The sequence below is a fragment of the Schistocerca americana genome, chromosome X (genome assembly GCF_021461395.2).
Source record: "Schistocerca americana isolate TAMUIC-IGC-003095 chromosome X, iqSchAmer2.1, whole genome shotgun sequence".
Lineage (NCBI taxonomy): Eukaryota > Metazoa > Arthropoda > Insecta > Orthoptera > Acrididae > Schistocerca > Schistocerca americana.
In genome coordinates this window covers 269,625,191-269,641,557 of record NC_060130.1, presented here as the reverse complement: position 1 = coordinate 269,641,557, position 16,367 = coordinate 269,625,191, and the positions used below count along the sequence as shown (strand labels likewise).

Here is a 16,367-nt window from a genome sequence, read left to right as displayed (position 1 = left end):
CAGGACCATCTTTCGTTTTCTGAATGCAGAAACATTCGTAAACAGTCACTGGCACAGACATGGTGTACTGCAAAAGTTGCGCACACCAGTCACCTGACAACAACGTGACATGGCACAAAACTCAGTTTCATTGCATCAGTCTGGTGGCCACTGCTCTACTGGACTGTGCATGTTCCATCAACAGCTGCTACACTTGTAACATGCCACATGCCAAATCACTGCCATGTCACTTCAATGGGCACCCTGCCGTAGACCCAGGTAATGTTGCAGTTTAGCAGCCACCCCAACCTCTCTCCTATTTACCACATGAAATCAACACTGACAGCTGCTCAGAAAAGTGGCCCTTCTCATGTAAGGTATTTAAAATACCACTGCTACACAATTAGCAACACTTTAATGTCATCCACATGAAACTGATAAAATGAAGGGTTTATTACCTTCATTCCTGGGAGGCACCACTGGATGCAACAACAGATCCTACATGACAAAGTGATAGGTCATGAGCAAACAGTGCCTAAACCAGCTCCCTTATGGAGAAAGTAAAACTGTATGCTTTTCACTGACAGTCACACAGAAGTCACAACTGCCCCTCTCAGCAAGTCACTGGAAAATTGGATCATCAAAGATGATGGCAATAACACTCATGAAATTTTTTAATGATTGGGGTATGTCGATATGACTGGTCTGGAGCCATCCATTCAAATTACTGCAGAAACTATGTGGACTTACAACTCCCTGAAATACTACAAATGTTATGGAACTGTCCTCTTACTGAAATGGTTTATGACATTAAAGAAATTTCACCTCCACATTCACTTGTACTCTTGATACTTTTGTAGCATTACATCATAGTTAGTCCAAAACACAGTGATGTTCCCTGTAGCTGTCTGTCATTTGAATTTACATACAGCTGTCCACCTGATTCGAGAGCAGCAGTCTTCACTCCACTACAGAACATGTTGCATTCAAAGCTGAGCTGAAGACTGCAGGATGGGTGTGTCAGTGGTATGGCTGATTATCTTGGTAATACAATCTGCCTATTTCAGGATAGTGTTATCATTGTTTAACACTGTTGGCTATGCAGCAATATTATTTTTTCTTGGGAAGCTTTTATTTTTGAAGAATTCTTGGAGATTGCTTGATCTGGCAAATGTGATCCAGATCATAGGACTATAAGTCACTGATCACTTCCCACAGAACAATGTAAGAGCAGGAGAGAGTAATGAAACATTGCTAGCACATAGCATTGTACAAGTGTGTTCATTTTCCTATGTTCAAATGGCATAAACAACTCAAGCTCTGGGACAAGTTCAAGTGCTAATACTGTGTCTCCCTGGTGCCACAGTTAATGCACAGTGGTAAGAGGACACTTAGCAAAAACTGATTGCATACCATCAAGTCCAAATGCCCAGGAATGTTGATGGATGGCATCATTCTGTTGCAGGATAATGCCCACCTACATGTTCCCAAAATTGTTTTAAACACACTGCAGATGTTTTGCTGCAAAGCCCTTGTACATCCTCCATACAGTCCCAGTCTCATCTCATGAGGCTTCTGTATTTTTGGTGCCCTGAAGAAAAACATCCATGGCCATCGATTTTCTTCCGAAAAAGTGCATATGTGGGTATAATCATGGATTCGTAGACAGCCACAACTATTTTTCCATGAAGGCATTGCCCGTCTTGTCTCACAGTGGGGTAAATGTATTAACAGTTATGGTGATTGCTTCTAAAAGAATGAAGTTTGTCAATTGTACTTTAACTCTGACAGAGATGGCAAAGGATTTGGAGTAATAGACGAACTGAATGGACAATGCTCTGAAAAGATGAGCAAAAACCTACGCAAAACAAAGGTAATGGAACATATTCACATCAAATCAGGCAATGGTGAGGAACTGAAGAAGAAATGATACAGTATGAATAACTGAAAAGTTTTTTGTTATTTAGGCAAAAAATAACATCGTCACTGAATTGGGCAGAATATAAAATGCAGACCGGCAACGGCAAAAAAGTGTTTATGAAAAAGAGGAATTTGTTAACATCGAATATAAAGTGTTAGAAATTCTTTTCTGAAGGTATTTGTCAAGAGAGTAGCCTTGTACAGAAGGGAAATGTGCATGCTAAACAGTTCAGACAAGAAGGTAATAGGTTTTGAAATGTAGTTCCACAGAAAAATACTTAGAATCACATGGGTAGGTCAGATAATTAATGAAGGTGACACTGAATTGTATTCGGAGAACGTTTATGGCACAACTTTACTAAAAGGAGGGACTGGTTGACAGGACATATCCTGAGGCACTAACGAATAGTTAATTTTGTAATGGAGGGTAGGGGGAATGAGATTTGCAGAGAGGCAAAAGCAAGCAGGTTCAAATGGATGTAAGCTGGAGTAATTATGCAATGATGAAGAGGTTTGAACTGGACAGATTAGAGTGGAGAACTGCATCAAAGCAGTCTTCAGACCAATGACCATGTCATTTATTTTATATTTTATCAGTTCCTTTTCTGTGCTTGTTGTTGAAACAAACCTATAACATATTCTGACCATAATCTATCGACTCATTCTAAATCCTGCTAATCCTGCTATAAGCAACTTGCTATACCAGCAAGGGAGGCACTTTGTGGGGATTCATGCTGTATCAATTGAGCTAGGTATTTGTGACAGAAGGAAGTTTACGGGTTAATGTCTCAACATGTACGTCAAAAAATTTAGCACAAGCCCTGACTGGATAACAATAGGGAAATGAACCTACTCATTGTCCAGTTTGAAGGCATCAATCATTATTTTCTGGAATTAATTGAAGAAAACCAAAGAAAATCTTCATACCAATTGCAAAAAGAGAACTTCAATTTCATTCTTCACTGACACAACCGAAGTGTTAATTACTGTGCAACTCTCTTTGTTTGTTGTTCTGAGAATTACATACATCAGCACAATAAGGTGTCTTAGAGTAGGATTAGGATTTATTGTCCAGATAACACTAAAGTAATCAGAGAAGAAGCACCAACTCAAAGAGGACAAGGATTGATATAGAAATTGGCTGTGTTCTCTTCAAAGTAAGCACACCCACTTTTACTAACTGATTTAAGGCAACCAAAGAAAACAAATCTGGATGGTCATCAGAGTTCGGCCCTTTCTCCTTTCGAAAGAATCCAGATCATTCTTACTATTTAAAATATTCCTATTCACACACACAACAGGTCTACTTTGAGACTTAACATTACCGCCACCATAGGGTGTTGATGTAGTTTCTCATTAGTAAGCAGTCATGTGTGTATCAAAGTACACTGTATCACATAAAGACATAATGCAACAAATTAAGTAGCAATGTAAATGAGTTATTTCCCCAAACCTTCCTTTAATTCAGCATTATGTATCATATGATCAAAGCAATAATTATGAATCTAATGTATCTCTCTACTGACAGGAAAAAAACTGTCCACAAAATCTAAGTACAGCTAGTTCAATATAGGTGAAATAGTCACACCAAAAAGCTTTCCTTTTTTCACATGAAGGAAACACCTTCCAGTAAATTTTTCCTCGACTCATTTTTTCAAGATGCCATGACCATTTTTGATGAGAGAGAATACAGCTACCAGCCACTATTTGGTCCTTTAAATTTATTTTAATTGGTTTTATATGAAATTAAATTTACTTATATACCTAAATAGTTACTTTCTACAACCACACATCACATGGCACCTCCACTGTCCATACTTTATGATCCTCTGACATGTTAGAAGAAGCTACATTAAAATAAGTGCCCTTGTCTAGTAAAAACATTAACCACTGCAATAAAAGAGAGTAAGGAAAGGAGATACAAAGAGAAGAAACATGGAATGGTCAAAGGTGGGATCAACGAGAATTATGTATTAACTAAACAGCTGTCATTTTTGGTTTCTTATCTTTAATAATGCTGATGTTTTGTGATAGACTGATGGTCTATTAAAAAAGGAGAATTTCAATTTTATTACTCAGTCTGTGGGATAGAACAATGTGGGAGTTTTCAAACTATGTGTTGCAGCTCGCAACAGTTACATAAAGATGATTTTCTTCATTTGCTTTGTGGGTAAAGGAATAATGTCTGTGCTACTCATGATTTGTATTTCTCCATCAGCATAGATGACTTTACAGATATAAGCACAAAAAGTCATTTATGAATGAAACCAGTAAACTCCCGATTCTTTAAAGATTTGTACTCCCATGTATAAAACAATTTCAAACACCTGATTACTTTACAAATGAGTTAATGTGTTTAATATATGATTTTCAGCATGTAAACATGACACAGTTTACAGAAGGTTTGAAATTATGTTCAAAGATAGATAGTAGTCTCATTATGAAACACTGGATGAATACAGTGTCAGTACTTTGCACTCCATTATCAACAAACGCTAGTTTTTCATCTATCTCAATGTTTATGACATCATACATCATATCTCCTGAACTGTGTGTCTAACAATGATTTAATTTTGCAGGCACATTCAGTAGTATATGTGCATACTACTGTCTGTAAACTGCATTGCGAACAAAGTCAGTGGTAAACAAGTAATAAATTAAAATTTCATGCATGATGCTGAAGTTTGACTGCATGAACAGCAAAAATGTAGTATGCGATGAACTTTTTTCCATTTCATCAATTTGTGAGGGGGTTCCAGTGAGAAAATGTTTTGTAAGGGTTTGAAATTATGTTTAAAGTATATTGGAGGTACCTAAGTGCTCTCAGTCTCTAATAGTGGATGAAAGATGTCTGGGTATTAGAGCCCAGTCAGTTATCAGCCTAAAGACAAACACACAGTTTCTAACTTTCATACTTGTCTTATTGTGTTAATAGTTCAAGGTATAATTATACCTCTTAATGAGTAGATTAGGACAGTGTTTTATATTTGGTCAATAATTGTGTGAAGTACTAAAAATCAAATATTTGTTGCCCCTTGAAACTGTAAGGTACTGATAACTGGTACTGTGCCCCAGGTTCAGGTATAGTCATTTAGTAATATAGATAAATGGCAAGAACAGGGAAAAAAGTTGGATAGGCTGACTTGGCATATAGAGAAGCGACAACCACCTTCTGTTAAATTAAAAGCAAGGGCAGTAACAATATGAGTGAAATGGGTATTCCTCTGTTAAATGCAGAGCAGAGAGCACATAAGGGGAAAGGGTGCATTGAAGGCTGCTACGAGGGGGAGGACTTGGTTGATGATGTGACAGAAGAAGAAACTGGACTTGATATGGAAGACATAGGGGATCCAATATTACAGTCAGTATTTGAAAGAGCTCTGGAAACTTGAGATCAAACAAAGTGCAGAGCATAGATAACACTCCATCAGAATTTCTTATATTGTTGGGGGAAGTGGCAACCAAACAACTATTGAAGTTGGTGTGTAGAATCTATGAGACTGGTGATGTACCACCAAACTTTCAGAAAAATGTCATCCACATAATTCCGAAGGTAGCAAAGGCAGACAAGTGCGAGAACTATTGCACTATCAGCTTAACGGTTAATGCATCCAAGCTGCTGATGAGATTAATATACAGCAGAATGGGAAAGAAAACTGAGGATCTGTTAAATGATCAGTTTGGCTTTAAGAAAGATAGAGGCACCAGAGCAGCAGAGCAGCAGTTATCATGTTGCACTTGATAATGAAAGAAGGATTGAAGAAAAATCAAGGTATGATCCTAGGATTTGTTGACCTAAAAAAACCATAGGGGAAGATGAGTAATACACAACATGCATGCAAACCAAGAGGGAACATTAAGATCGGAATACTGAGAATAAAGTGCTCTGATTAAAAATGGGTAAGACAGGGTTCTCACACCTACTGTTATATCTATACATTGAAGAAGCTGTGACGAAAATAAAGTTTCACAAGTGGCATTAAAATTCATAGTGAAAGATTATGAATGATAAGTTTTAGCGACGATTTTGTTATCCTCCGTTAAAGTGAAGAACAACAGGATGGAATGAAGAGTCTAATGAGTACAGAATATGGATAGATAGTACACCAGAGAAAGACAAAAGTAATGAGAAGTAGCAGAAATGAGAATAGAGAGAAACTTTACATCAACATTCGTGATCACAAAGTTGAGGAATTCAGCTATCTTTGAACCAAAGTAACCCATGACAGATGAAGTAAGGAGGACATAAAAAACAGACTAGCGCACGAACACATGGAATTCCTCGTCATGAGAAGTCTACTGGGAATCATCATCAGGTCGGATTAAAGGTAGACATTAGATCAATTTGGAGGCAGGCTGCTATATTTGTTACCAGTAAGTCTGAACAACATTTGAGTATTATGAGGATGTTTCACGAACACAAATGGGGATTCCTGGAGCGTAAATGACTATTTTCGCAGAAGACTTTTTAGAAAATTTAGAGAAACTGCTTTTAAAACTGACTGCAGAACAATTCTACTGCCGTTAATGTACATTTTGCGCAATGACCATCAAGATAAGAAAAATTAGGGCTTGTATGAAGAAATATTGACAGTCATTTTTCCTTTGCCCTATTTGCTAGTGAAATAGGAAAGGAAATGTTTGGTACAATACAAACTATCCTCCACCACACACCATACAGTGGCTTGGGGAGTAAGTACATAGATGTAGATGTGCTGATATCAAACACAGGCCTTAATCTGAGGAAGAGATTTCTGAGAATGTACATTTGGAACACAGATTTGTATAGTAATCCATCATCAACAGCGGGAAAACCAGAACAGGAGATAATTGCAACATCCGAGATCTTGTGCTACAGAAGAATGTTGGAAATTAGGTGGACTGATGAGTTAAGGAATGATAAGAAGAAAGGAACATAGGGAAAACACTGACAGAAGAAGGGACATGGTGGTAGAACAATTGTTAAAACATCAGAACCGATTCCATTATGCTAAAAGGAGCTATGGAGGGTAAAAAACTGTAGTGGAAATAGATATTTGAATATACCCAGTAAATAATTGAGGATATAGGGTGCAAGTGCTAGAGAGAGAGAGAGAGAGAGAGAGAGAGAGAGAGAGAGAGAGAGAGAGAGAGAGAGAGATTGGTTTCAAATCTATCATGCTGTTGTAAAGACATGAACAAACGAAAATGAGGAAGTATGGTGAGACTTACTTTAACTTCAGTTTTACATGCAGTACTGATGAAAATGAACAACAATAGCGTCATCCATTACAGAGTCCTGGCTACTGAAAACATGATTCCAAATAAGATGAAACAACATTTTGAATCAAACCACAGTAGTTTGGTAAACAAACTAAGAGAATAATTTCCTCGCAAGTTAAAAGAAATGAGAGAACATAAACTTTCAGAAAACAAGCCCAAGACTCTTCTTTGATCTTGGAATATTGCTTTCCATGTAGCAAAGAGCAGAAAAGCTCACACCATAGCAGAAGATATTTTACCAGCTGCTATGAACATAGTGAGTGAACTGCCAAGCAACTGGCAATGGTGGTTTTGCCAGGCAACTTTATTTGTCATAAAATAAAATTAAGTTTACTTACACCACACTTCGAGTTGAATTTCACGTGTTGAAGCCATGGGTGCTTTTTCACCTTCAGGTCAAAGGAGCAGTGGAGCAAACAAGTTTGAAAGCCACTACAATAATGCCTCTGTAATAACATCAATGTAAGCTCTAACTTTCTGTATGGTGCTTGTTCCTTCAATTAAATCAAAGATTTCTCAGCATAAGGTCTCTTCTTTAACATGGTATAAAATTTAATTGTACTAAAGTGAAATATTTTTCATGGTAATGTTTCAAATTTAATACTCATACAAACACAAAAAAATTGTAAAATTCAATGCCCTTTTGGTCTACATATAAATCTGGAAAGACATAAGGCTGAATGAAAAGTACAGATTAAGATGGAGTGCTGGGTCTTCAAAATTACATAGTTTTGTTTGTCAAAGTGAGCAGATTCTATGACTCAAAATTTCCCCAATTCCTCATAATCATTAAAAACGGTTGTATAACAGCTGCTTTTAGGGGGTTTGTTCTCAACTTGTTACATGAAATGGTTTCTCCAGTGCAATCTTATACAATAAACACCAGTATTAGTATTCTACTCCGAACTGCCTATTCATGAATGAGGTGGTTGAACTTTCATGTTCAAAACTGTTCAACAGCAGTAATATTGGTACCTTGTATTATTTATTGTCAACCTTGCAGGTGTGACAGGACACAGAGATGCTCGATAATGTGCCTGAATTACAGGGACCAGAAAATGTATCAATGTTTTGTGAATTCCCCAGTGATCTTTTATGAATTCTGCACAATCAACCATGATATTTGGGGAATCTGTCAATTTTTGCAAAACTCTCATGTACATTCATCAAAGCCTGCATCTATTTTTATTTGGAAATTATTAGACACGCAAATTGAAAAGGTTGTCATGCTACATGAGTGAAGACAAACAAAACTTCAGTTCTTTAAAATTTACTGTTAAAAAGTGTTTATTGGGAATATTTCGACTGGAATATTTGCTTTTGCAAAACTTTCAACAGCTTTTTCCCAAAATTGCCTTTGTTTCCTTTATCTGTATTTAAGCTTACAACAAATGATTGCTCTGTTGAAAAGCAGTGGCATTTTCCCACCTGTGAATTGAAAGCATCTCCAGTTTAAGCTGTTTCTTGACATACTTTGTCTGGTCCCATCCATATTGATGATCACAAGCTATAGCACAGAGTGCAGGCAAAATATAATGGCAGCTGGTCACAAGCTTAAAACAAGCTAGAATTCTGAGTGCCCGAGGGGAGAGGAATTGTGCAGGAAAACAAGCCCGGCTTCCCTCTCGCAGGACAGGAGCCCATACCCACAGTCTAACACTACAACTGTGTTCTGGGAAAGCAGAATTGACACACTGTCACAGAGATCGCCAATTTCTTCTGTTGATGTAAGGGTCATAATCTAAATCTATAATGGAACAGGATTAGTCACTTCACTCATTTCAAAATAAGAAAAATAAACAACAAGGAAGACATAGCACAAAGCATTCATTCAGGAACAGTTACCACACAATTGGTTGTTGAGGATGGTAGAGTATTGTTCAAGAAGTAGTTCAGCCCTGACCTCTAGTGGTATTCGATGCAACCACACCTCAAAACATCTGTCACCTAGTTTGTCAAGTTAAAAGTGTTTACTTTATACCAACTTCCAAAATTTTGCTAACAAACATGCGAGTTTCTTCACTACAAAATGCTAGGTCCCACGGCTAAGTACTACATTGCATTATGCAACATGTATCTTAAATAGACCACTCACCTACCCACAAATGGCAGGGCACCAGAGCATCATTGGGTTTGTGCAATGTTTATTTTGCAATCAAGTTCTGACACATTATCTTTCCAAACTGGGCTCCTCTAGATGATGTACAATACCAGTAACTGAACACTGATTACATCTTCAAAATTCATATGCTGAAAACAAAGCTATTTCGAACTATCTCTGTTAAAATAGTTCCTCCGGATATTTGGTGGTCATAGTTCCTGTCTGGCAAAATGGGACATTTCTTTTAAACTGACAAATTGGATGTAATTTGGGAAGCAGAAACCAGGACAAATTGAGACACTTCTCTTAAGCTTTGTGATTACTACTGTCTGTAGTTAGATCAAAATAACGGATCTCTGAAAGATCATCACATAACTAGTTCAACGGTGTCGCACACTAACATTTATTTTACAATTGCTATTAATTTGTTCTGTCCAACATCACATTTTTGGTTTCTTTGGAATCATTATAAAATTTGGAGCTTAGCCTAGAAGTACAGTCCACCGATTTCAAAGACATCTGATGTTTAACGGTATGATAGTAAATTACTACTTCCACTGCTGTTACTATTTTGCCCTGTTTAAATGAATTTAGAACAAAGTAACTGTCCATTTTTTAAGTGCTTTCAGAATACATGATTTATGCTTCACACTAGCAAAATAATCCTCAGTATTTGCTCTTCCCCATGTGCAATGGAAACAACTTTTTCTTGGAATGAACACTTCCTCTTTGGCATTTTGAGTTCACTCGAAACAAACACTTTCATAACAAATTAATCACTATATGACTCGAGGAGAGAAACAGAGGACCATATTGCTGCAAAGCTTAAATTGAACTGAAATTAGGGATATTAATGGAAACTCAACAGCAATAATACTTGTTAAGGGAATCAGACAACTACGATGATAAAAACTTTCATTACTTAGCTTTTTTAGCTCAATAGCGGGAGTTGAAATACAATAGATCCTTGCAAGAATTTGGAGGAAAATAGATAGTATGAGAATATTTCTCTGAAATTCAAGATCCAGGACAAACTGATGTCTTTAAAGTATTTTTCCGGACACCAATTTATTTAATCACAAACCAAGACTGTCCCAAAAACCTGGACATCTGCCAATCCTCTCTACTTTCAGACAGTTAATAACAATGCAACTATGTAAAATATTTACTTCTTTACCTGTTTGTTACAAGGAAAAGTGTCACTGTAACATGCTAAACAATATTAATTTTGATACATTACAGGAAAAGTAACACTCAGAACAACTATGTGGCTGGCAAGGTTCACTGATTTTAAAGCTTTTATTTAAGAGTCAATTCACATATCAGCTCAATGCACTAGTATAACATTACAATTGACACTCATTTCTTACTAAAGTAGTGGATAATTAATTGTCAACATACCATCGATATCTGACTGACGGGTACTCTCCAAGAGTAGCACACAAGGTTGCTATTTGTTCAGCAATACGTTCCATGTTTGCATTTCGACCACCAGCACAGGAGGGATTGTAGAAGCATTGAAATGTATCAGGTGAATCCAGAGAAAATACCTAATAAAAATCAAATATTGATGTTAAAATTGTGGGAAAAATTACCAGTTCTATTAGCAAAACAACAAGTAATGTTTATGCCTAAACATGTATATACATCATGTTTATTATATACAAAATTGTGTGCAAGGGGGGAGGAGGGCACAAGTTAAACTTTGCCAGAGAAATGTATTACTTGTTTCATGCAACTCCAAGCATACACAAACAAAAACAACAACTTGTGTACACTACACATAATAGAACGAAACTGATAAACACACTAACATTAACCCAACCATGAAGGAAGTAACTACATAAATATTTATCTAAAGGCATGATGATAACTATACTTAAATTCTTCACTATCAAGATATAAAGTCATGCAACCATTTCTTCATTTATAAGACAGAACCAAACCCAAATTCCATGTTCAAATGTAATTACAAACTACAACAATGATAATTTATTTCTGACATGAAAAATTTAAGGGACCCTTAAACAGTTCATTTTAGTTGTGACATCATGGTGACTATTACACTGCTATTACATTTCAGTGTTAACACTATGTTCAGCATACTCCTTGTTCCTACATACAGATAATACACTGACATGTTTCCATCTTTCATAGAGATATTAGGCCACCTACAAAACCTGGCAATGTGAAACATGGAATTAATATATAATGTTAAAAATATTACTTTAAAATCAAATTAGTAAGAGATTATCACTAAAAGTGTTACTTTTGTGTTTCATGTCCTTCAAACCTACAAATTCATTTTATGATCATTATTTTGCAAGGCTGATTTGCTAGTTTCTACTCCTGAGTGGGTTTACAGAAGGAAACTAAGTCCAAAACACATTCAAACATGGGTATTCACTGTTTTAGTCCTATTTCAGGATTACTAAGAAACTTTACTGAATGGTCTTTTCTTTTTCACACTATCCTCCAAATATCTAACTTTAAATAAATCTAGAATTTTCCCAATAATTCTTTTACAAAAATATTCCATATTTAATTAACAAAATGTGTATAGCCAGTAGCTAAGATTATTTTCGAGATATCCCATCTCCATAACAATGTTATGTTTTACTACTGAATGGGAAAGCATATCTGCCAGTTTTGGACATCATAATTTATCAGGAGGTGGGTGGGTCTCTAGGACATTTTGAGTTATAGGACCCAAGCAGTCCCTGGCAAACTGTGCACCTGTAACCAAATTTTAAGGAAAAAATACATCAAATTAGGGAAGTTCTGAAAGTGAGATTTCAACCATGATGATAGTGTAGTTCTATGAACAAAATTGCAACAAGTTTCCCCATGTGAAATTCCCCGATTTCCAAACAAGTTTTAGCACTTCTCCCTGACAAATTTTGAGATCTCTGGTGTAAGTAAAGAAATAAGTTGACAAAAAATACAAGGATTTCTGTATTTCTGAACATGCGAGCAAAAACTAAGTACTAGCATCAACATCTTTTGTAATGAACTGTTTTTAGATGGAGAAAGCAAGCCAAATGGTAAATATGTTTCATTGAGACCACTGCCATTATGTCAATAAAGCAAAACACATTTGATGACGGAAATACGCATTTTGTTGGAGTCACAAGACAGATTTAAAATACCTTCACTGCTTTCAGAAATAAGCTCATAAAAAGTAGGCCTCTTGAAAGAAACGTGTAAAGTGGAGAAGAGCTGTATATACCAACACTATAGGTTACTGCCAATACAACGTTGCTTCTATTATGTTCATTATTGTTGGTTACTACCTACTGTGTTCTGTCTATTATTCTAGATGTATTGTATTTTCTTCTTCTTCTTCTTTTAAGAAATACACGAGTACATAAAATTGGCAGTGACTGCCACAATTTTCTTCTTCTTATCGTCCATACGTTGAAAGTGCCAGAATGTACTAGAATAAATAATATCGCTGTAAAACTTCACACTGTACAATGCACTTGTGGTGAGACAGTCACAATTCCTGAAATCCATCACCTGTGGCCTCTGGCCTGCCAAGGAGCACTACAGTCCTGGGTCCATGGGTAAACCATGAAAATCCACTGCATTACGCCACACACTACCAGACAAGGCCTGTGGGCAGATTGGTGAGACTACTTCTCACAGGCACGGCCTGCACATTAGTGGGAAACTATGGGCTTCAGAACGGCAGGTCCAATCCGTTAGAGATACCCACAGAAATGGCCTGCAGTTTTGGCCTGTCATGGAAGTCCATTCGTGTGGCTAGCTATTCACGTGCACAAACACCATGTCGATGAAATGAGACCGCGGTGATCACCCACACAACAGACAACTTGCGCAAATATTCTGAGAATAAATACTAATGAGGACAGGTAGCAACTCATCATACAGATGATCACTGAGCCACAGACAGGCACATAGAAAAGACAATCACACTCTAACAACTAAATTTTTGGCCATAGCCTTTGTCAGGAAACGAGAGTGCACACACATTCACACAATCACTCAGACAACTCGTGCAAACATGACCGTTGTCTGCAGCCACTGCATCAACAATCTGTGAATCAGATCCAAACAAACCACTCCTCATGCCTCCCTGCCTCTCATCAGCAGCTGCTACACTAGCACAAAGTAGTGGTGGCAGCACTGACTGCAAGCTGAGGGGAGGGGTGGGAAGGGCAGAAGCAGTAAGAATGAGAGAGTAGGGAAAGTGAGCACATCCTTAGCTGCACCCAGCCGACGACGCAGCATGACATCTCAGTAAATGAACAATTTCATGCTACTGAGACAAAAACGAGATTTTTCCAGTGTTTTCTCCTTCAAATTTCCAAGATGCATTTGAAATTCCCTGATTTCCAGAACTTTTGGCAACCTTGATGAAGGCCACAGCGATTTTTTCTGAGTGTGGCAAGCATTTAATTCAGAAATAGCCATCACACGGAAGAAACATGTGAAATTAATCAACTTCCCAATGGCCAAGACAGCAGATCCCCTGGGTTCTAAAAAGAATAATATGTGGGGGAGCTGTCAAATTATTCTGTGTGAACATGTTAAGTGGTACATAAGTCAAATGACATGCATCACACAATAATGATGCATGGATCAGCAGCAGTACAGTCTCATAACTGAAAAATCTGTAGCAGTGAAGCAAGGCATATAAACTGGCAACTCAATAAATTAAGACAATGTTCATATCCCTCCCATAGCCTCATGTTTAGGATTTGGGTGGGGGGGTCAAGAATTTTATCTGGCAGACATTCAGTCAAGACAGGGGCTTCCAATTTGACAATCCATGGACTCTTACTTGTATCTCCTCCTCCGACAAGAATTTTTTGTTCAAAGTCTTTAACACTAGGTATACCTACCTACACCTGTTATCAGTTTTAACAATAAGCCGCCTGACTCAATCCTTGTTTAGGCTACATTTTGGAGCCATTTCTTGTCAGGCTGAACAAATTTGTGACAGGACATGAAATTACACTCTGTTGTGTAACAGACTCTCCTTAATAATAGCTAAAGGTTTTCAGCTCCAAAATCTGAAAAAATGTTATGTACCAATTTCACGCCTGAAATTTAATACACAGTTTTCGCAAAATCCATACTTAAAAATTTAACAGCTGCCATTAATTGCGTTATTAGTCAACAGAAAGAAAGGGGGGGGGGGGGGGGGGGGGGAGAAATAAACATTTACAGCTTGCTGAAGTTTTTCTTTAACGATATTCGCCTTTTAACTGGTGTGACAGTTTAAAGAGTTAGACAACAAATCACTATGTCATTCAGTCTCCATTGGGTACTGTGATTTTTTCCCCTTGACAGTGGCTTTCACTTCTAGCAAAAGTAACTGTAAAAGTGGAAAGTCACTCTGAGATACAGATTCCACGTTTAACTGCAAGCTTCTTGTCATCATTTACTTGAAACTATCTTAGCTGCCCCTCCCCCCCCCCCCCCCCCCTTCTACCCAATACTACTACAACTACGACATCCAGACCACCAATTACAAAATAAGATGGTAGAAAATTTAGAGTTTAATATCCCATTTGTGTCAAGCTCATCTGGGCAGGAATGCAGGAAGAAACTGGTCACATCCTTCTATATGAGCTGTCCTAGGAAAATTACTAAACTTAAATTAAAATAGACATTTTAACACTGACCGTCTTTACCAAAAGTCCGATGATTTAATCACTGCACCACATTACCTGGGCCCAGGTAAAAGACAGTTCAATAACAGTAGCAACTTTTTAGCCCGACTGCTCTAAAATCCTATAATACCATAATTTAACAATCACATATCAATTCTGGACAGACTGTTAAATGACATTTCTCCTAACTGATTAATGGCTACATAGGTTCATAGGCAATAACACAAACAAAATTAATTGATTTGATGAGTATACGTTACCTCTCAATGAAATATACTACTGATCATGATGACTTTTTATGCAAACAATGACAAAGAGCCTATGTCGAAAGAAATAAAAGATCTTTCATGAACAAAATTTTGTAAAGCACACAGCCAGCCTTCCATAATTCTTATCTACATCCATACAAATGTTCCCAGTTCAAGAGTGGCGACTTACAGCAACAAAGAACAAACTTTTCCAAGGTCACAACTTATACAGTTAGAAAGCTGGTTATGAATTATGTGGCTTTGTTGACAAACAACAGCATTGTTTATTATAGTTAGTGACTAAAAATCTGAAGTGTGTTTGGCATTTGGCTAAAACTGGAAAGCAGTTATGAGATGTCCATTGCTCCCTACATTTGAGAAGCCATATTGGGTTCATTATATGTTGGTTGTTTTCATATTATAACTTGTTTGTTACGACTGTATGATATTTTAATGAAGATTTATCACACTAGGTGTGATGTGTTATAATTAGATGCCAATGAATGACATTAGTTGCAGATGTTCTAAGAAAATTTACTATGAACATTTTGAAGCATTATTTTGTATGTGAAGAGATGTGTCTTGTTACATTGACGGTAGTAGGTTCAAAGGTAGGTGTGTCACTTTCACATTTGTAACACATTCTGGAAGTTTCCTATTCACGTAACAGTAGTATATTCTGCAATATTCATTGTTATAAGAGTGTGCTCTCTCAGTAATGAATTCCTTCGATTTTGCGAGTTCAGTATGAGTAAAAATATGAAACTGATGTGAGTGAAACAACCAGCAATGACATTTATGTTGCTTCTTGTCATAAGTATTTGACCTTTTTTCTTCGACATGTTGTGATTCCTGAGGGTGAGATTAGGCAGGAACCTAAAAGTACAGCTTGAAGTGTTGCAAGTAAAATGCAATATATTTTTGCCTGTCACAAATTTTTGGCTATTTATTTTCAAATATGTCACAAGCACCAATGATGATGTTAGGCAGGAACCTAAGAGCACAGTTTAAATTGTTGCAAATAAAACAAGGGGAAATCGTGTTTTAGTCTTCCTTGTCACTAATACTTTGACGTTTATTCAGTATATGTCGCAATTTTAATGGGTGTGGTTGGGTATAAACCTAAGAGCGCAACACAAAATGATGCAAATGAAATGAGCAGCAAACCTATTTATAACCTTGCTTGTCACAAATATTTAGCTGCGGACAGATCCT

General features: G+C 37.0%; 1 protein-coding gene across 6 annotated transcripts in view; it reads right to left on the bottom strand.

Annotated features, from left to right (window-relative positions):
- The window catches only part of LOC124556763 (protein ROP), a 148,880-nt gene that overhangs the window by 85,548 nt on the left and 46,965 nt on the right, over nt 1-16,367 (bottom strand). For all 6 annotated transcript variants that reach the window (XR_006968685.1, XR_006968684.1, XM_047130771.1 and 3 more), the window contains exon 5: nt 10,664-10,812. Coding sequence is in view for 4 of the 6 variants with exons in the window: in XM_047130771.1 (XP_046986727.1) it covers nt 10,664-10,812 (149 nt within the window). In the remaining 2 variants the exon portion in view is untranslated. The remainder of the gene's footprint in view (nt 1-10,663; nt 10,813-16,367) is intronic.